Raw genomic sequence first — 21,158 nt, forward strand, 5'->3', positions numbered from 1 at the left:
TAATCCACAAGTGCTTCAAAAAAGGACACATGGCAAGCTGCATTGGGTCGAGTCAAATGATATGTCTGTGGAAAGGCATTCATTTACACCATTAAAACACAGCTACATATAAGCATGCATGCGTTGGAGCTTTTATAAGGCAAATTATAAATTTATAAAACACAACAGGGCCGAATTTGCTCTGGTGTCTGCCATGTATCATTTTTTTGGCTTCGGCCAATGTCGGGTGAGTCTGAAATATTTTATTAGCATTTTAATAGGAGGGAAAATTGCAGGACGCTGGGCTGGTTTCCCAAAGTTATGTTGATGCAGCTTGCTGTTATTGTTGTTGCTGTTTTTTTTTTCTAGATTGATTGTACAGAGAAACATAAGCTGATGTGATACCGTCACATGAAGCGTGTGCAAACTGAGCTGAATGGAATAAAAACCAGCACACCGGTTTGGCAATGAACTTTGCTGTGAGGACCTGGCTCTTTATGGCACAATGGATCCAATGACTCACTGACAGTAACTTTCTACACACAATGCTGTTGCTGCTGATGTGCCGTTATTCTCTCCAGAACAGAAAAGAAAAAGAAACACAACAGTGAAGACATCATATAGACAGCACGATCAATACTGACCTGGATAAGAGGATGCTTAATTTCACTTCTCTTTTTCTGTTGCTTTGAATTTTCACAACTTAACTGGCATCCACACATCTCTTGTAAGCAACAGTATCTTTATATATATTTATATATATTTCTTTTTTTTAGAAAACTCTAGTAGATATTCACAGTTGCTTGACCGAATGGCAAAAATACCCATGAAGTCTAAAACTGCTGGTTTAGTTGTCTAAAACATGGATGCCAAGAAGTTCTTTTAAGTACTGGAGGTTCACTGTCATCAGAGACTATTTGACGTGTTTCAAAGTGTAAAAAATATCTTGCAGCGTGTTGCCTTTGAGCGTTAACACACACAAATTCATACGTACAACCATTCATTTTCTTGTATATATAGAGAGAGATAGATCTGTAGTTATATGGAACAGTGGCGACACCTTCGATTACATCTGAAGGCGCCATGCGACACACGTTTTCACAAATTCATTGTGATGGAAGAAATTCGGTTTCTGTCAGTGGATGCCCCCTGAAGGAGAGCGTTCAAATGGAATTCTGTACAGTAAAACAGCACACATAAAATCAAGAGGACATTAAAATAAAAAAATATCCCACGCTGATTGTGATGTTTTAAAATGTTATACAATTCTTTGTTTTTTTATTATCCTAGAAGGGGAAGCAGGAATGCTGCCTGCATCCCCTCTTCTCAGTCTTCCCACACTACACAGTAGTTTCATTCTTCCAGGGTCCAGTGCGTATATTTCCTGTGCTGTCTGATGTGTAGAGGAGACCCTCATGCAGGCTCCCCTTTAGAATCCCGTTCTGATTGGGCGGGTTCTGAGGGTAAGATTGTCTGCGCGGGGCGTGCATTTCCAAATGGTGATGTGTTGCCACGGGGTCCTCCTCAGCCACTTTGCCGCAGCCGCACAGGAAGACGCCCGTGTCTCCTGCTTCTGCCGGGCACAGAGAAGGGAAAAGGTCTGCCTTGGCACAGCAGATGTGCCTGTGGCAGGGATTATGGCATGCCAGGGACTCTGCAGCAGCGTGGCATGTGTGATGCACGTCATGGTGGCCTTCGTGGGCCAGGTGTGGACAGATGTGGGCGTGGCGCTCGTGTGTGCTGTGGGGGCTGTCAGTGTGTAAGCTGTGCACGCTGCCTCCATCCACACTAGAGGGGATGTGATAGGCGTACTCCCTCTCACTCCCCGCTCCACAAGCACCGGCCCCATCCCTGCGGCTGAGATGTCGGCCTTTAGTCCTGGCACTGCTCTTTAGGCAGGGGTGCAACTGGATCCCCGGCCGGTAACCCTCCGGGTCAGCGTGCAGCAGCACATGCGTGGCCGCGGGCTCTTCTTCCATAAGCTGCTGGCTGTGCAGTGCGGCACAGCACGGCGTCACTGGCGCTAGACACGTCATGTGATTTTGTGAGGAAGGAAGGGCAGCGTGTTTACAGTGAGCTAAGCTGCCATGGCCACAGCTTAGAGCTTTAGCCTGACAAGGTGAGTCATGGTGGCAGTGGCTGTGGCCGTGGCCGTGCCCGGGGGTATCTCCGTTCACGTTGACTTTGGGCCGCGTTTGAGCGGGCGCGGGGGCACCAGAGGAGGCGTCGGCGCTTCGTCCAGGACAGCAGGAACACCAGCAATGCCAAACATCGTCCCGCTTGGCACAGTGATGGATGAGGACGAAGAGGCCGAGGGTGACGGAGAAGGCACCATAAAGGCAGCTGAAGATCATGTCCAGGAAGTGGCCCTGTGACACAGCTAGTGCCCCAAAAGTCCAGGTTGCCAGGAAGAGGAATAGGGTGAAGGCCGCTGTTCTTAACTGAGCCTTGAAGGAGTGCTCGTTGGCCAGCAGCGCGGGGTTGATGGGAATGCCAGGGCAGCCGGCGGGGCAGTGGCTCCCGCTGGGCGGTGGAGCCAGGGCTCCGGGCTCGGCTCCCTGGTGGCAGTGTGTCGGCACATCGACAGCAGCCAGCCTCTGCTGCTCCTCCGTCAGTTGCTTGAGCTCGTACTTCTTTTCAGGGTGTCGCCGTAGCTGGATGAATGTGCAGAGGAAATAGATGCACGTGACCAGGACGATGAAAGCTACGGGGCCAAAGAATGCTCCCAGACTGGGCTCCCACGCCATCCAGCAGCTGCAACACACACAAACACACCACTGCACTTTAATACCATAAGAAATATGGAACAATTCAAAGTTTACTTTCTGTTTGTAATTAAATGGTTACCTTCATAAAGTCACATCATCTTTATGTGTTTACTGAGAAGAGAGTAACTAAATGAAATACACATCCACCAAAGGGAGCATACGCTTGTGTCTATGTATACACCCGTCTAACAGCGTTTAAAGAAGATTAAATCAAATTTAATTTTTGGGAGTAAAACATAAAAAAACTCTTTATTTGCATAACAATGTGAAACATCATCTCAGACTGACTCAGGAAGAAGCAAATCTAGGACTTACTACAGCGCTTGCTCCCTGCTGCCATAGTTGTCTATATTGACAGCTGCCGTGACCCCGCAGATGATGAGGGGCACTCCACCGCTGACTAGATAAAATCTTTGAGGGTAATGGGGGGAGGGGTAAAAAGAGAGAGTGAGACAGGGTCAGTAGGGCAAGAATATCAAAGTTGGAAGTGAAAAGACATTTACAAATCCTGTGTCACACATGTGGATTATAAAAATACACTGTCAAAATAAGACTTCAGGAAGATTAAAAAAGCTGTCAAAGAAGGTGACAGATGAAAGATGCTGACTTGTGCTGTGAATGGACTGGTTACCACAGCAGATGGACACACACATTTGATTTGGCAGCTTTTTTTTTTCTTTTAAACACCACGTGAGAATTTGTCTCTCCTCTTGGGAAAGCTTTTCTGTTTTGGGACAAATGTGTTAACCACTACAGTATGGAGCCACTGGTGAATGCAGCTTTATGAGTGTTTTAAAATAAATGAATGAACAAAGATCAATGATGTGTGATTGGAACTTGTCGGTGTGCCTGTGACCACACTCCATGGGAGGAATCGCCACCTACAATTTGTTTTCTTTGCCACAAATCAAAGTGTAAATTTTCCTATATAAACAAATCTGTTTTCCCGGCGATAAACTTGTCAGTGCTCATTTAGGGCATCTGCTATTCATCAGAGCACCGAATATGGAAAGAGAGTGCGGATTTAATAGGAAAGGGATGGCGAACTTATCAAAACTGGCTTATCAGACATACAGAAAACGGATTGTATCCTCGACTTCAGCTTTCATTATCATAAAGAGGGCAGGTCACTTAATAGACAAAATGAAAAAAACACTACACAACAATGAAGCACAGAGTTATACAGCTAAGTGGCAGTTATTTTAGCTTTCATAGCAACAACCCCAGAAATACAGCATTCGTGTTATGTTGTAAGCCACCAAGAAATTTAGCAGAACTACCTTTAATTTTAACACGTGTTTTAAGTGAATTAGCTCTGACCTCACTTGCCAACATAGCTGATGTAATGGCGGTTTATCCAATTAAATCAAGACTATATAAGGCTAGCTGGAGAAAAAAAACCCCAAACAAACAATAATATCAATGGGAGAAAGATGTGAAGCGGAACTAATAAAGTATGATCTTAACAACAGTGCATTATGCCCCTAGGTATTACCATGTTTAGTTCTGTTTACTTTGTGTCGGATTAAATGTTCTCAAGGATGATATTCTAATGTTAACCGCAGATTATTCGGTGCTTTTTTCCCCCTCTCCTTGATCTTTCACATGTCAGCTACACTGCGCACGGCAGGTATGTGAACCATGAAACTTGCATTGCAACAGTATATTACGATCCGTCAAGACTTCGGCGCAGAAACAAAGCTAATCCCCCAGCAGCTTCCTGTCCTTGGCTTTCCCTCCACTGTCATGCTATACAACAGTATGCTATTTCCTCTTCCTTCCTGTTCAATCTTAGCCTCTGTCATTACTCTAACCTTTCCACCACTCCATCTTCCTCCGTCTTCATCCTCAGTTTCCTCCCTTCCACCCCTTCTTACTGTGGCTCTCTCTCTCTCTCTGTCGCTCTCCCTTCCAATCGTTACTCCGTCACACAGCAGCCGTTCTGAAAATTCAATTACAATCAAGATGTTTGTCTGGGCTGGTCGGTGAGGGGTGGCTGGAGGTGAGGCAAAGACAGGGGGTTTTCGGGGGGAGCATTACTGGCCTGTCACTGTCTGTGTGAGTGGAACGGTTCTCCCGGGGGACCCTGCTCCAGCAGAAAGCCATTTACACACCCGTCAGCTAGATAAGCATAAATGAGAAGAGCTAGTAGATGTTAAAGCACCCAGCACTTTATAACCCTCATTCCCCTTTTATCCCTTCTAGGAAAGCCAGCATGTGTTTCCTTAAGACGTGGTCCCAAGTGAAGCACATGTACAGTACATGCAGAAACTGTATCGAGAGCGTGTGATATATTTCATTCTACTTGCTGCCTCGTTTTTATTCGAAAAGGTCTACCGCATTAAAATTCTTGCTAATGCACCCATTCTAATATGAATATGCACACAAAATCCTGCCCCCCTTGAATGCACTCATCCTCTTTGTTGGCCAATCTACTTTTTAAAAAAAGCCTTCAACCTCAAACAAAATGGCTGTGTATGCAGTCTTGTGCTTTTGAGTGAGTTTAGGAACAGCAATCATCTGATATAAATAGACCCTAAAGTGCCTTTTAGTCAGTAGCTACAGCAACTCCTCTTTTTGTTCCTATGCTTATGCTTATCTTCTGTTTTTATGACTGTGCACTGTCCTTTCTCTGGACCCTGTCCAGGATATACATAGCACAGCTGGGGACAACTGATGGTCATATTCAGCTCCAGCAGAGGGCAAGGGCTTTGGAGTAAAGCTGGAGGATGGAACATTAAGGCATAAATTTGGCATTAACCACAGTCCTGCAGGTCTGAATTCTCTTTAATGGGCAAAGTAAGCTGAATGAAGTGACAGTTCAACACTTTGGGAAATATACTCATTAGCTTACTTGCCAAGAGTTAAATGCACAGATTTATGCAAAGATTGATGCCACAGCCAAAAGAAAGCTGTGCCAGCTACCACAGCTTAGCATAAGGATCGCAAACAGAATAAAAACAACTCACAAAATAACACTCAAGCAATATGTCTGTGAAGGTTCTCAGTCATCCAGGCCATTGTAGTCTAAAGAGCTTGGAAAGAAAAGCGTCTGGACTTCTTTAAGTTGCTTGAACACATTTCACCTCTCATCCGAGAAGCTTCTTCAGTTCTAGGGTCAAATGGTGGAGAGCCCCAGATTTAAACCCAGTGGGAGTAACCCCCCAAGAGGGACAAAAGGACCCCTAATGATCCTCTACCTAATCACATGAGCCAAGGTGTGAAAACGAGTGTAGGTCACAATTAGCCAAGGTTTCGGGTGAGCTCATTGTGAAACCTAGCCCCACCCTATCACGTCCAGAATTGTTTTTATTTCCAAGCGCCTTAGATAACACTCAAGCAAAAACTCTGAACAGTCTATGTTAATTTCAAGTAGTCTTTTTCAAAGAAAGATGTTCTTCCATATACCATTTTATTTTCTGATACATTTTTTGCTACTTTTATCATGTGACAACAGCTTTGAGACACTGTCACAAATAAGAGGAAGCCTTAAAATCCCCCCTTAATCATAAAACTAACAGAGCACAGAACAAAGTCTGCAAATCACTTTGTTCAAAGCCTAAAAGAAGCACACGCAGAGACTTCTCCAAAATTCACAACACAACTTTATGTAGGTTAAGTGTAGCCGGATTCACTTTGCTCTGAAACTTCACATCTATTAAAAATGTGTGGTAGTCTTCTCATTCAAAATAATTATGCCCCAAATGCTGAATTTGATCAAATTCTGGTCAAAATCTTGTCAAAAACAAAAATAAACTTGACTGGTATACACTTTATACCAATCATACTTTCCTTAATGATTAATTATTTGAATAAACAAACATTTGATTTTATTTCAGTTGCAGTTTATTCAAAATTATTGCTTCATATTTATGAAGGCAAAGAATCACTTTTTGTTGGAGTTAAAGTATCAGAATTTCAGGAGCAGGACCACGCCTCCAAACACGCTCCTTCCGGTTCTCATCTATATATGTCCCCCCAGTTCTACAAGCCGTAGTTCTCGTTTACCTGCCCCACCCTCCCTTCCCTTTTCAATTCTTTAACTTCTTCACTTCTATTTAATACACGGGGATCTGCCAGGCACGGGAGCTGCCGCCAGGCCCCTTCGAGGCCTTCCCCAAACTGCAGCTTAATTCATATCCAAGCCCTTCTCCTTTATCTACTAAAACGCTATCAAACCTCAAATGAGGACGTGGGCCCAGCGAGTGAAAGTGCTCTTTAAACAGTTCATTAATCACCTGCAGCATCATACAGCAGCAGGATCCATGTGTGTGTCTCCAAAACAACAGTTTTGCACATATACACTTTACAAAACTTTGCAAATATTGTAAGATTTTGTAAATTATATTTCATGTCACTAATCAAAACACATGGATGATATAATTGCAAAGAGCATTGTATTCTTTTCTCTATTTGAGAGAGGTGAGCTGCCAAAGGCTACAGTCGCTTAATTTGTTACCCGGTGGTTTTCCTCGGGTCGAGTATTGAGCACCATCATAATTGCTGGGACATTTTCCTTTCTAAAGTCACAAATAGTTTTCTGTCATGTCTAGTTTTTCACACAGTTTCAGTCTTAGAGTTTCACTGTAGGCTATTTGCAGCAGAGATATTTTTAGGTCTATGGATGCTTCCCAAGTAGAACATGACCTCTCAGCAAAGTACCCACTAAAATATAACTAACGCCTTCTTGGTACCATAAATTACTGTAACTGATAATTATACATGACACACAGACAGTAGATTAAAGTTGTTTTTGTTTATCTATTTATTTGGGTTATTTAGGGACTTGATGGGTGACCTTTTCCCTTTAAAACACACTGCAGCATCTCATGTGCTGGGTATATTTTAATTGTTTGTCCATCTAAATTAATATGAATAAATTTTAACTACTGTAAAAAGATTTAAATGAGTATTACAATACATTACATAATACATTACCTTAGATTTCTCCCTTGTTTCCTGCTATACATGTAGTGTTATTTTACACTTACATGACTGCACTTGTCATGTGAGTTTTCTTTTCGATATCACTGACACCGACGGCTGGTATAAGAAGTTTTTATCAATAATTGTCAGATATTTGATGGAGATTCTATAGTGAATCCTCTGTTAAGTTTTAGAGGAAAGATCAGCACTCATCACTCCGGATCGGTGTTAGTTAATAGTAAAAACAGAAGCGTTTAAGGTGTGCGGTCCAACATGGTGTGGCAGATTTTTGACAGGGGTCGGTGTAATGGTCGGCTGGATATGCCATCAGATGCTGTCAAGAGTGGAAGGACGGGAAAAGAGGTAGATGAGGAGAAATAGGTGGGTTGTTGGGAGGGGAGAGAAATTGATTTGTCTCCAGCTGCTAAGTCTCATTGCATGAGCCTGTCTGACGGGGAGCATTACAGTCAATCACTGTGGATCAACTTGACTGCTGTGCCACACAATCCCCCCGTCTGCCCCCAGACAAATTATCTCATTCACAAGCAGTGCATGATGGGAGAGCCTCGAGAACATTCCATATTAAACCCCTGAATCACGCAGGTGTCTGAGGATTTGCTTTGCAAGGAAAGTGCTGCTTATAGGTTGAGGGGATCCTTATCTTAGTGGCGTCCGTATCCTCAGACTTTCAGCGACTCGTCAGGAATACGTTATTGAGAGATTCGAATTTTAATAATGTCAGACATATGAATCTGCCCCTTTATAAATTTTCCAGATATTAGTTTCGGGTGGTATGGGCAATAAATGCCCATGAGAGTGCTATATTCGTCATAATAATCCTTTTAAACCACCCCACAGACAGCGATTCTAAAAGCACGTAAGGTGTTGCAGCAGGGTTCATATCCAGTGCAGCTCCACATGTTCAAATCATTTTCTAGTTTGGGGTCGTCTGCTGTATCTCCTGCAAAATATTCTGAAAAGTTCAAGAAAATTCATGCAACTGAAATTTCCCAGCGGGCTTTAAGAAAATGACAGATTAAATGACAAACATACATTTGCTACGGTCTGCCCCCTGTTTGCCTCTCTGTTGCTGCTCTGAAACCTTCCTCTAACAGGATTTCTCATTGAAGCTCCAGCAGCTTCTGCAGCACGGTTGCAATGTGCTGAAGAGCTCACACAGCACCTTCTCACCGCAGAGGAGGAGTGCCGCATGGGTCCAAAAAACGATCCTCTTAAATGTGCCAAATGTTAGGCGTAAGCAGTAAAGTAATAAAACGAAGAAGTAGGGGGAAAAAAAACAACACAAATAGGAGAAATGTAATCTGATGTGCGCGTGTCTAAGTGAAGAGGAGTTAAAGGGTTAAAAAGCTAAATACATTTAGGTTTTTGATAAAGCTTCTGGCTCAGTGGCCTCCTGGGTGACTGCGGTAATTAGTAAAAGCACTGGAGGTGATGCTATGGTGAAGGGCTTTAGTCAATTACTTCTCCGTCCTTCCTTCTCCTCCTCACATTCACCTGCACTCCCTCCTACTTACTAAACCTTTAAGTGTGGAAGGAAAGCTCACACAAAATAACCGAAAGTACACTGTGTTTTCACTAATCTATAAAAAAATCTATAAAAAGGCAAAACATGATGTCTCAGGTTATTTTGAAATGCCTATTAATGAACAGCTAACAAAGGTTTGTGTTGTGTTGATTTACATAGATTCTGAACTGCAGCTATCAAATTGTCGATGTTGTCAGACCTCAGTTTAGTCAATGCTGCGTTCTCGTGTCTGCCATTTGGAGCGGCTGACATAGTCGTTTTTAATCCAATAAAACTACTTTAACAAAGTATTTTAAGTATGAATGGTTATTTCAAAATTAAGTATTTAAACAACTTGCCAATAATGTTATAACTTATAACAGAAAGCAGCTGTTTCTGTATCACCTTAACCATTGTGTTGTCCTCGGGTCAAAAATGACCCCTAGGTGTGTGGCAAACAAGTGTATGGGAATCCCGAGGACGACACAAGGGAGCTGCAGGTGCTTTAAACAAATCAAGTCAATGCTGACTCTTGTCTTCACATAGGAACCAAACCCTTGCCTCTTAGGTGAAACTCCATTGATTAACCTGTAACACTGCCTGCGTTTTGTTTGTCACAGTTGTTCATACTGTCCGTGATTCCCAATATACATAAATATTATGAAGAAGTATAACAGGCAGTGTTACAGGTCAATTCCTTTTTTAAATGTTTATTTGAATTATGTCACAATCCTTATTTTTGTGTTTTTACAATTAATAAAGTACATTACAAATACACTTAGATATTCACCAGTGTTTCTGGGCTAGAGATTACAAGACTGCGGCGGTGACTGCAATGATTCTAGCAAACAGATCAAAACACTTTCTGGTCAGTCTGCTATAGTTCAGTGAGGCTGTTTCTTAATGTCCTGAAAATATCAGGCAAGTTGATTAGCCAGACAAGCTCAGTGGGGAAATTCAGGAAATGCCCTACTGAGAGCTGCTGATGACTGACGGTATACTACATATTCATATTAACCTTGAATGTCACCCCTAACAACAACCTCTATCCATTTTAAGTGGTCTCTCTTCAGGAAATTGGCTGATTACAAGGAATTTAAAGTTCTCTAATCAGTGGTTTATCAGTTTTCACATAAAGTCACTCCTTACTATTCAACACCCAAGACGTGTGAGAAATCAATAAGGTGATGCAAAGTGTATCAACAGAAAGTCTTGATAGCCATCTCGCTGTTGATGTTGAATAATGCAAACCAACTGGGGTTTTATTTTCATATAAATTATGCAACACTTGCATGACAGTTTCTCCCCTTTGAAACACCTGAGCCTAAACTAGTGTGAGACACAAAGATGCAAAAGTTTACTCCACAGTAAAGTCCACGTAGCTCACACGTGCCCAAGGGAATGGCTGAGTAATCTGACAAACACATATTTAGCTATTTAAAAGCCACTAAGAATTTTATTCTGTGTCCATGTCAAGCTAGCAATAGTCATTATCCCACCAACTCAAAGGGTATGAAGCAGCGGTCTCCAACCATTTTTGCGCCACTGACACTTTATGTCCGACAATATTTTCACCGACCGGCCTTTAAGGTGTCGTGGATAAAACCAGTACCGGTAACAAAAAAAGGAAGATTTATTCATAACACACGGGGAAAGACCCAGAGAAACTGAGTTAATGATAAAACCGATTAAAAACAATAATGATAAAAAACGATAAAAACCCTGAAAACCATAAATTTCACACCTGAGCCTCAACTCTCACGGCCCGGTACCGAACGATTCACAGACAGGCCCGGAGGTTGGGGACCGCTGGTATAGAGGATGCTATGTTGCTAACTCTGCAAAGTTAGCTTATCAGAAATATGCCACATATTGTTAGCTGTTAGCTTTAGTAGGTGCATGAAGGTTGTAAATAACCCTGAATGCCTTTCTTTGCACCTTATTTTGGCACTCATTCCTGTTTTCTACTACCAACTTCCTGTCCGTGTGTAGAAGCTTTTATTTTGATGGGACGATTTCCTGTAAAACAGTTTTTGGCGCAGTTTTCAGCAGCAGTCGCGGGAGTTTAGAAAAGTGATGGCTTAACGGAGCCTATGGTGATTTCTTTTGTCATTAGCAGCCCCCTTGATAGAGGCACAAGGTATGGTTATGATGTAAATAAGGAGACGTTTAGATGTTTTTGTGACAGTCGCTACATTTGTTAAATGTTACGTTGAAACGAACTTCATGTTATAAGGTTTACGATTGTAAGAGTGTGGATTATTTTGCTTACACGCTGTTTCTGTGTATACATCCCCAGCTCTTACGGTGAGATTGATGGTTTACTGCCATTAAACCTTCAAAACGTCATCAGTAAAGTGTCATCCTTCATTCGGGGGGGGGTTCGCTACAGTAAGAGCTTACCTCTGGGAGCAGTAAGAGCTTACCTCCGAGAGCAGTAAGAGCTTACCTCCGGGAGCAGCGAGAGAGCTTACCTCCGGGAGCAGCGAGAGAGAGAGAGAGCTTCCTGCGATCGGAACGGCACGGCACGGCACGGAGCAGCAAGCTACAGCAGCGGTCCGGTAACAAGCAGTTGCTCTCAAAATGGAAAATATAGAAGGAGGTCAGTTAAACGAAAAGGAACAACGAAAGGAATTGACATGCGAAGCTGATGAAACAGCTAATGAAACGTTCCCAAGGCGATCAGAACGGCCCAGTGTGCCCACGGAGAAAATGCTCTTATATCAAAGAGATGAACAGAATAAAAGAGAGAAGAAACTGCTAACCATTTATGAACATTGGAAAGGCCAGGTCAGAGTATACAGAGAAGACCTGAAAAGTGATTTATCAGATTCACGGTTAGCAGAAATGGCTGATGATATTGAAAGGACAGTAAATGATATGACAAAGGCATACAGTGAATATAGAGAGCGTAATGAACCATCCCATGTCATAAGGCGCAAAATGGACTCTTGTGAATCAGTGACAAAGGACATTATGAAAATCATATCTGAGCGTTTAGCAGCTATAGATGAGTATGATGCAGATAGAGAAAGGCAGCGCCTCCATCAGCTCTTAGCTTATGAACATGCTAAGTCCATATTTGGTACTGCATCACAGTCAAGTTACCAATCTGAAGCAAGCATTGCAGCCAAAAGAATCGATGCTGTTGCAGAATTAGCTGCAAAAGAAGCTCAGTATAAAATCACACAAGAGGAAATAAAACAAAAACAAAAAATAAGAGAAATGGAAGAGAAACACAGGAGGGAATTGGATGCACAAAGGTCTGAACTAGAACGTTTACAAGCAGAAAAGGAAAGGCAAGCAGCACGTGCAAAATTAGAGATTTATGACAAGGAGTTAAAAGTTGATATGGACAGTCAGCTAATGTTACAGAGCAATGGGATGTCTGTTATCAACCAAAGCTTTGCACAACCAGCCTCAGAGCTCTCTACAGGTTCATATCACCCACATGTGGAACAATATGCATCCATCCCTGTCAATAATCCTCTACAACAACTGCACTCACAAATTGTCACTCCATCGCCTCCCACAGACGTATTGCAGCTGGCTAAAGCTATTCAAGACAGCATAGCAGTAAGCAGAATTCCAGTGCCTGTGCCCATTGTGTTCAGCGGAGATCCCATCACCTACATCGAATGGAAGGCTTCCTTCATCTCACTGGTGGGCCACAAAGGTATATCTCCAGCTGAAAAACTGCATTTGTTAAAAAGGTATATCACTGGTCCTGCTCTTAAGTGTCTTGAGGGCACGTTCTACCGCAGTGATGAAGAGGCATACAAAGATGCATGGAAAAGACTTGACCAACGCTATGGTCAGCCATTTGTTGTTCAAAAGGCATTCAGAGACAAACTGTCAAAGTGGCCTAAAATCCACTCAAAAGATGCAGAAGGTCTACGGGCCTTTTCTGATTTTCTCACAACTTGTCTGCAAGCAACACCACATGTAAAGGGCTTAGAGATACTAAGTGACTGTGAGGAAAACCAAAAGTTATTGCAAAAGATTCCAGAATGGCTTGCAACGCGTTGGAACCGTCAAGTCACAGTTGCTCTCATGAAAGGCAAAGATTTTCCCTCTTTCAAGGATTTTGCAGAGTTTGTAGCACTCGAGGCAGAAATTGCATGTAATCCTGTGACTTCTTCATATGCACTCTACTCAAGCAGCTCATCCTTGGAGAAAAGATACGTAAGGGAGACCAAACCAAACAGATCTGTGACTCAAGTCTTCACTACACAAGCCACAGTACAAGGAGAAAAAACTAAGTCAAATGACACAAGGTTAAAGGTGGCCTGCATGTTCTGCAAAGATGAAAGTCATCAATTGTCAAAGTGCCCAAGCTTCTCAGAGAAGTCACTAGACCACAAACGGACATTTGTGAAGGAAAATAAACTGTGCTACGGGTGCTTAAAGGTGGGCCACAATGCCAGAGACTGTCGTCATCGCCACAAATGTGACACTTGCAAAGGACGACACCCCACCTGTTTGCACAATGAGAGTCACATGGCAAATGAAAGGCCTCAGAGCTCTACAAACGTCGCTTCAACCACAGAAAATGACACCATGGCAGCCACAGCTCTGAATGTTACTAAGGTGGGTCAATCAGGTAGTACCTCCATGATTGTTCCTGTGTGGGTTTCCACTACTCAGAGTCCATCTAAAGAGCAGCTTGTGTACGCTTTATTAGACACACAAAGTGACAACACATTTGTCAGTGAGGAGGTAACTAACCAGTTACAAGCAGCATCCCATCCAGTTAAGCTAAAACTAACCACGATGCTGGGAGTTCACATGACAGTCAAAAGCCAGAGAGTAGCAGGGTTACGTGTGAGAGGTTATAATTCAGATGTTCACATCGACCTTCCACCCTCCTACACAAAGGACTACATCCCATTTAACTATGACAACATACCCACAAATGAAACTGCAAGGCAATGGCCCCATCTGTCAGAGATCGCTGATCAGATACCCCCTCTCCTGAGTTGTGATGTTGGACTACTCATTGGATTTAACTGTCCCAGAACTCTAGCTCCAAAACAGGTTCTACTCGGAAAAGACAATGAGCCATTTGCCATACAGACAGACCTAGGGTGGAGCATTGTTGGTGGCTCATCAGAGTCAAATGAAACTGAAACAAGTCTGTGCCATAGGGTCATGGTAAAGGAAATGCCTGCTGTAACACCAATGGACATGATCAATGTTCTTGAATCAGACTTCAAGGACACAAAGGCATGTGACAAAACGGTCTCACAAGAGGATGTCGTTTTTCTGGAAAAACTTAAGGAAGGGATAAAGAAAAATGAACAAGGATACTGTGAGATGCCTCTTCCATTCAAGCAAAGGCCAAACTTACCAGACAACAGAAGGCTTGCAGAGATCAGACTGGAACACTTAAGGAGAAGGTTGAACAAGAATGAGAACTACAAAAATGAACTGCCCACAGCACAACCTGTCGAGCTGGGAGGAGATCCAGAAGTCAGAAAAGTACAGACAATGTTAACTAAAGTCACAGACACTGTAAGTCTTGCTGAATGTCTAAGTAAGTTCTCCTCCTGGTCCAAAGCAATTAAGGCTGTAGCACGTCTCATAAGAAGGGCTAGACACATCAAGTCAAATGCATCAGCTACAGTGAGTGAGCAGAAAAATGCTGAACTTGTGATCATTCGACGTGTACAAAGTCAAGCGTATGAACAGGAAATAAAACAGCTGAAGAAAGGAGAACAGCTCCCACATCATAACAAACTGTTTAAACTGGACATTTTCATGGATACAGATGGTCTCCTCAAGGTGGGAGGGAGACTCCAGCATGCGACGAGTGACACCTTCAAACACCCGATCGTGATCCCAAAAGAACATTGTACAGCCAAACTCATAATATCTCACTGTCATGACAAAGTAAAACACCAAGGAAAGGGATTCACCATAAATGAAATCAGATCCAGTGGCTACTGGATTCCTGGAATGAGTAAAACAGTTGCCTCATTCATCCGACAATGTGTGATCTGCCGCAGACTCCGCAAAGCTCCAGAGGGTCAGAGGATGAGTGACCTACCTCCACATCGCTTAGAGCCCTCTCCTCCCTTCACACACTGTGGCATGGACTGTTTTGGTCCATTTGTGACAACTGAGGGAAGAAAACAACACAAACGGTATGGACTCCTACTTACTTGCTTTTGTTCTCGTGCCATTCACATTGAGTTCTTAGAGGACTTGTCTACTGATGCATTTATTAATGCATTAAGATGTTTCATTTCAATCAGAGGTGCAGTTCGACACATCCAATGTGACCAGGGAACGAACTTTGTTGGTGCTCAGAATGAGTTTAAAGCAGCTTTAAATGAGCTAGACACTCAGAGACTAACTACATACTTGACTGAAAAACAATGTGACTTTGTGATGAACGCACCCCATGCTAGTCATGCAGGGGGAGTGTGGGAACGTCAGATAAAGACTGTCAGAAGTGTGCTGAATACCACTCTGTCACTGGCTCACGACAGACTCAATGATGCTTCATTACGGACGTTATTCTACGAAGCCATGGCTATAGTCAATAGCAGACCCCTGACTATAGATAACTTGAACAGCCCCAACAGCCTAGAACCGCTCACGCCCAATCATCTGCTGCACATGAAATCCAATGCACCGTTGCCCCCACCTGGTGCCTTTTCAAATGAGGACCTGTACAGCAAGAAGAGGTGGCGCCGCGTGCAGTTCCTTGCAGAGCAGTTCTGGAGCCGCTGGAGACGAGAATACATTCACAACATCATTTCAAGGCAAAAGTGGCACTCACCAAAGAGGAATCTAAAAGTAGGTGATGTTGTGTTGGAAATGGATGAACTGGCACCCAGAGGGGAATGGAGACTTGCAAGAGTTGTAGAGACTGTCAGTGGAAAAGATGGACTTGTGCGAAGGGTAAAGATCTCACTTGGAGAAAAGAGATTCAATAATAAAGGTCAACGCTCTACTAAACTATCAGTTGTTGAGCGTCCAGTACAAAAACTTGTATTGTTGTTAGAAAGTTCCTAAGGTAACTCCTACATGGGTTATTTTGTTTGGGAAAATTATTCATTTTGGTTCTTATGTAAACCAATTATTCGTAATTTTGGTGGGAGTGTAAATAACCCTGAATGCCTTTCTTTGCACCTTATTTTGGCACTCATTCCTGTTTTCTACTACCAACTTCCTGTCCGTGTGTAGAAGCTTTTATTTTGATGGGACGATTTCCTGTAAAACAGTTTTTGGCGCAGTTTTCAGCAGCAGTCGCGGGAGTTTAGAAAAGTGATGGCTTAACGGAGCCTATGGTGATTTCTTTTGTCATTAGCAGCCCCCTTGATAGAGGCACAAGGTATGGTTATGATGTAAATAAGGAGACGTTTAGATGTTTTTGTGACAGTCGCTACATTTGTTAAATGTTACGTTGAAACGAACTTCATGTTATAAGGTTTACGATTGTAAGAGTGTGGATTATTTTGCTTACACGCTGTTTCTGTGTATACATCCCCAGCTCTTACGGTGAGATTGATGGTTTACTGCCATTAAACCTTCAAAACGTCATCAGTAAAGTGTCATCCTTCATTCGGGGGGGTTCGCTACAAAGGTACTTATCCATAGTTTCTTACAAATCACTGTACTGCTGACAATGGGAAACTGGCAAAAGGTTTTCTTCCACCTATAAAGCCAGTGGGAAAAAAAACTTTGTGAAAAACTACTTCTCACTCCGAAGTGAAAGTCCTGGTCTACCACTGACTCCATCTGTTAGCAAGTTTATGTTATGGTGTGACTTTGTTATTCTAACAACTGTGAAAGCTAATGTGCGAAATCCTCAAAGTCACACAATATTGGGAGTAAATATAAATCTATTTATGAAGTGCTTTTCCAGCCTTGCTGATCAGTCAAAGAGCTTTAGATTACAAGCCACATTTAACCACGCATTGATACAGCGTTTTACTCTATATAGTTTAAGCCCTTTATCGGCCTTACATCCATGGCCCTTTAGAATCATCAGTCAAGCCAATAGTTGTGTTTTTAGTCAGTGGGAGGAAACTGGACCACCTGGAGGAAACCTATGAGGGCACAGGGAAAAACTCCATACAAAAAGATGAGTAGAAACCAAATCAACAGTGCTAATCATTGTATAGTGCGCCACACATAAAATAGACAACACAATATAAGACCCAGGGGTCTGGGGCAGGACCCTTATAACTGAGTATATCGATCATCGCTGTATTTGTATTTTTACTCATCTGAAGACTTCTTTCATCAAAATGTGAATGCATAAACCTACTATGACAGTATATCTCAGCCTCGGTCAAGTTGTGTATATACAAAAAAATGAAATAAGAAAGCAAATAACTGCGCAGGGAACCATCCTTGTCCTCTAAAGGCACACATGAAGCAATCAAAAAAGACCAAAGAAAAGTACCACACACACACATACACAAACACATATGTGTGCACAAATGTTTATGAACTTTCTGTTGAGCGGCATTCAGGGTTGGGAAGGGTTGCGAGGACATCTGTGCTTACCTCAACAGGGGCTGTTTAGGGCGCGGAGGCGGGTCACTGTCTTGACTCTGTGGAGGCTTCTTGGTCACCTGTTTATAAATGTTCCTCGCCGTCACCCCGAGCCACAGCATGGTTGACAAAGACGAGTAGTGCAGCACGACCCCGACCTGAGATTGGGTGACGGAGGGTGCATCAAGTTACTTCTTTGACTTTGCTGAACTTTTGCTTATACATAATACTGTAAAGTGTGTCTCTGTGAAAAATGTCAGACTTCATTATATCCCTGTAACTGAAAGAAGAAAAGTGTTCAGGATGAGCTGCCACTCCTCTTGAGAAAATAACCATCAATGTCACTCCAAGGGTGTCTCCACAGACGTTTTCCTTAAAGACCTGGCTGCTTTGTGTTATCCTCCACTAAAAGACAATAGTAGAATGACGGAAAGACAGGTTCAAAAAGTGCTATTGAATCATCAAGGTTGTCTAGGATAAGAGCAGCATAGTGAGGTTATACTGGTGGATACTGAGCAGCTCCTTATCAGTTGAGTTAGAGGACATGAGGTGTGCACCGTGAATAACAAACCTGAATATAAATGTCAGTCACGTTGACAACTATCAGCGTGTGATTGTTTTTCCAAAAACGCACTGTACACATATCTCCGTTCCTCGTGTTTTAATATTCATGAATTATATTTGAATGGGGAAACTAATCTAACTTTGTTTAAAAGCTTTGCTAGCTCACAGACAGAGAGCATAGACATGACAGTTGCAAAAAAAGACAGAAAGGAGAATGGATACAGAAGATTAAAATGCACTGAGCCTTTTCTTCAACCAGTCAGTGCGTTCATGATGTACTGGCAACCTGAGGTACCCAATCAAATGGCTTCTCTCCAGCACGAAAGGCCTAGGGACTCGAGCTACCAGTCCAGATGCTAATTGGAAGCGTCCTTGAGCTGGTTATAGAGAGCAGAGAGTGGGTGGTAAGTCAATCACAGCTTCAGAGTCCACACTCTTCAGAGCTTCATTAGTGCCAAGAACAGACAGAAGGCAAGTGTGTCTTTAAATATGGTTTTAATGGGGGAGGAGGGGGTTCTCATATTAACGTACGGAGCGTGACCTGTGATTGTTACTGGCTGATTAATGTCCTGAATATTGTTTTGCTATTGCAACTGCACGATCAATCAAATGGCAACAAAACTTTAATGTCCAAATCAGCTGAGACAAGTCAGCAATAATAAAGCAACACAGCTATAGTTGCCCATCTGGCAGTTTTTCAAAAAAATCACACACAAGCCGCAGTGGACCAATAGTGTGTGTGTGTGTGTGTGTGTGTGTGTGTGTGTGTGTGTGTGTGTGTGTGTGTGTGTGTGTGTGTGTGTGGTTAAAGAAACCCTATGCTAACATTTGTTTTGATAATAAAGCAGAATTTCTGGTGTCTTTCAGAACCGAAGGTGGTCACAATTATAGCTGTAACCATTGGTGACTGGAGCTATTTGTGACCATCTGTATTCGTTATTGAGTCTGTGAAAGGTGCATCATTTAGACTGGTATATACTTGAGGGACCTGACTTCTAAAAAACACAGCAATATTTTGATATTTGATGTTTTACTATTCAGAGCTGGTGTGTGCTTTCACCTGATGTGCCATTGTTAGCACAGAATCTGGGTAAATACAAAATTTCAGTCAATAATCGGATCAGTGAGCAGCAGCACAATGATCACACAGTTAACAAAACAGAAGCTGGAAGCAGCCCAGGAAGCCTGATCAATGTGTCCCCATTAAAACAGTCACTGCTTCCGTCTCCTCAAATCCCTCTTTTATCTCGTATGGAGATGTTGGTGAGACATGAAAAAATTAACACTTCACAAAAAAAAAAAAGAGTGGCTTGATTTTGATTCGTCGGCTACTTTCCTCCATACATGTGTGGTCAGTGGAAGAAGAGTAGCAACTTGTCAAAGCACTAGCACGTCCTTCTGCAGTACCAGTACACAGTGCAAGAGTGAACCCCAGGATTCTACTAGCTCTTAAACAAAAGCATCATGTGAAATTAATGTTAAATTAATAAGGAATCAGCATCGTTTTTGTATTCTAACTAATCCTATAAGTGTCTTGTTGAAAAACTAAAGTAATAAATAAACATGTTTTTTCATCCCATAAACCACCATTAATGGTTAATAGAAACATTTATCACAAATGATCATAAATCATTTCTGATTTCGACTTATTTTCACACACATTGTATTTCCTGACCGCAAAACGTTTGACCAGAACTGTATGTAAACTACAGAGTATTTTTTTTTTATATAATTATAATAATTTATTAGACACTCTTTTGTATTAGATGATGGTAAAGGCAAGAAATCTGTTTTTTTCCTTCCCTTCAAGGTGACTGTTGTAAAATATATGACAGAAAATGAGGAAAAGCAGAATTATAAGGCAACAATAATATTGTAAGTCTAGAAAAACACGTGTGCTCTTTATACTTTCTGACTGGAAATCACAATAATCAGTTTCATAGTATTTTTTTCAGTGAACCTAGTCCTTGAAAACTGATTTGAAATTTGAATAAACATTATCATAGTTCTGGAGGGAAAAGAAATGTGGAAAATAACAAGCGATTAAGAATTTTCAATGAACTCTATACTACATTTTTATTTCAGTTAATATTGCCAGATGATCTGTTTTAAAACATTTGGCACAGACTAAAAGTGCGATATTAAAAACTAACTTTAAAGTCTTTTATCTTTTATCACATCTTTGTCATATTGTTTCCAAATTATTTTTGGTAACCAGTCTACTCTAAGCTACAGTATTTATGTACAGGGAAACTTGGGAACAGTCAAAGTAGACCCAATGGAAAAACAAAGCAAAATCACTGCTATAATGTAATGCCCTCTCTCTCTCTCTCTCTCTCTCGCTTTCACAGCTTTTGCCATCACAACTAATTTCACAGTGCGGTGCTAATTAGGGAAATCCTCTGTATAGCATCTTTAAGCTGACACTTGGATGTTACCTCAGATCTAGGTCATCCTTAGCCAAGTTCTTTTCTAAATTAATAGGTTATTTAACGCCGGTCACACTCAGTGAACAATCATCTGCGATGTGTAATCCAAATTTTGATGGTCTGAGGTAACATGAGGTAAGTCGACTGGAAACAGTGGTATACTGTATGTTGTTCTCCTGCTTAGCCCGGGCAAGCAGAAAATGTAGTGTGACAGCTAGGGTGTTGCTCAAATCAATGATAAAGCAAGCCTTGTTTGAAGAAAAGATAGAAATTGAGATTAGAGATGACTTTGACTTTGAAGCTGTAAAGACATTGGATGCTGCATAGCGACAGTGCCACAGTGGGTGGAGTAGCGGTGCACGACTGAAGACTGGCATACAGATAGAAGAACAGGCAGACGAGTATGGGATGCAGGTGTGGAAGGAAAAGGAGGGGGGAGGGGGGATGGGTGAAGAC

The 21,158-nt window shown here is 42.2% G+C and overlaps 1 protein-coding gene across 1 annotated transcript in view; it reads right to left on the reverse strand.

Annotated features, from left to right (window-relative positions):
• Positions 1-439: 439 nt before the first annotated feature.
• Positions 440-21,158, reverse strand: part of adgra1b (adhesion G protein-coupled receptor A1b) — a 199,487-nt gene continuing 178,768 nt past the window's right edge. Inside the window, exons 17-19 of the mRNA XM_085428849.1 lie at positions 17,722-17,867; positions 3,063-3,158; positions 440-2,733 (exon numbers count right to left, since the gene is read on the reverse strand). Coding sequence (XP_085284975.1) covers positions 1,320-2,733; positions 3,063-3,158; positions 17,722-17,867 — 1,656 coding nt within the window. The 3' untranslated portion in view covers positions 440-1,319. The remainder of the gene's footprint in view (positions 2,734-3,062; positions 3,159-17,721; positions 17,868-21,158) is intronic.

The sequence above is a fragment of the Rhamphochromis longiceps genome, linkage group LG13 (genome assembly GCF_057381845.1).
Source record: "Rhamphochromis longiceps isolate RC_006_pf linkage group LG13, R_longiceps_female_GT1.1, whole genome shotgun sequence".
In the NCBI taxonomy this organism is placed as follows: Eukaryota; Metazoa; Chordata; class Actinopteri; order Cichliformes; family Cichlidae; genus Rhamphochromis; species Rhamphochromis longiceps.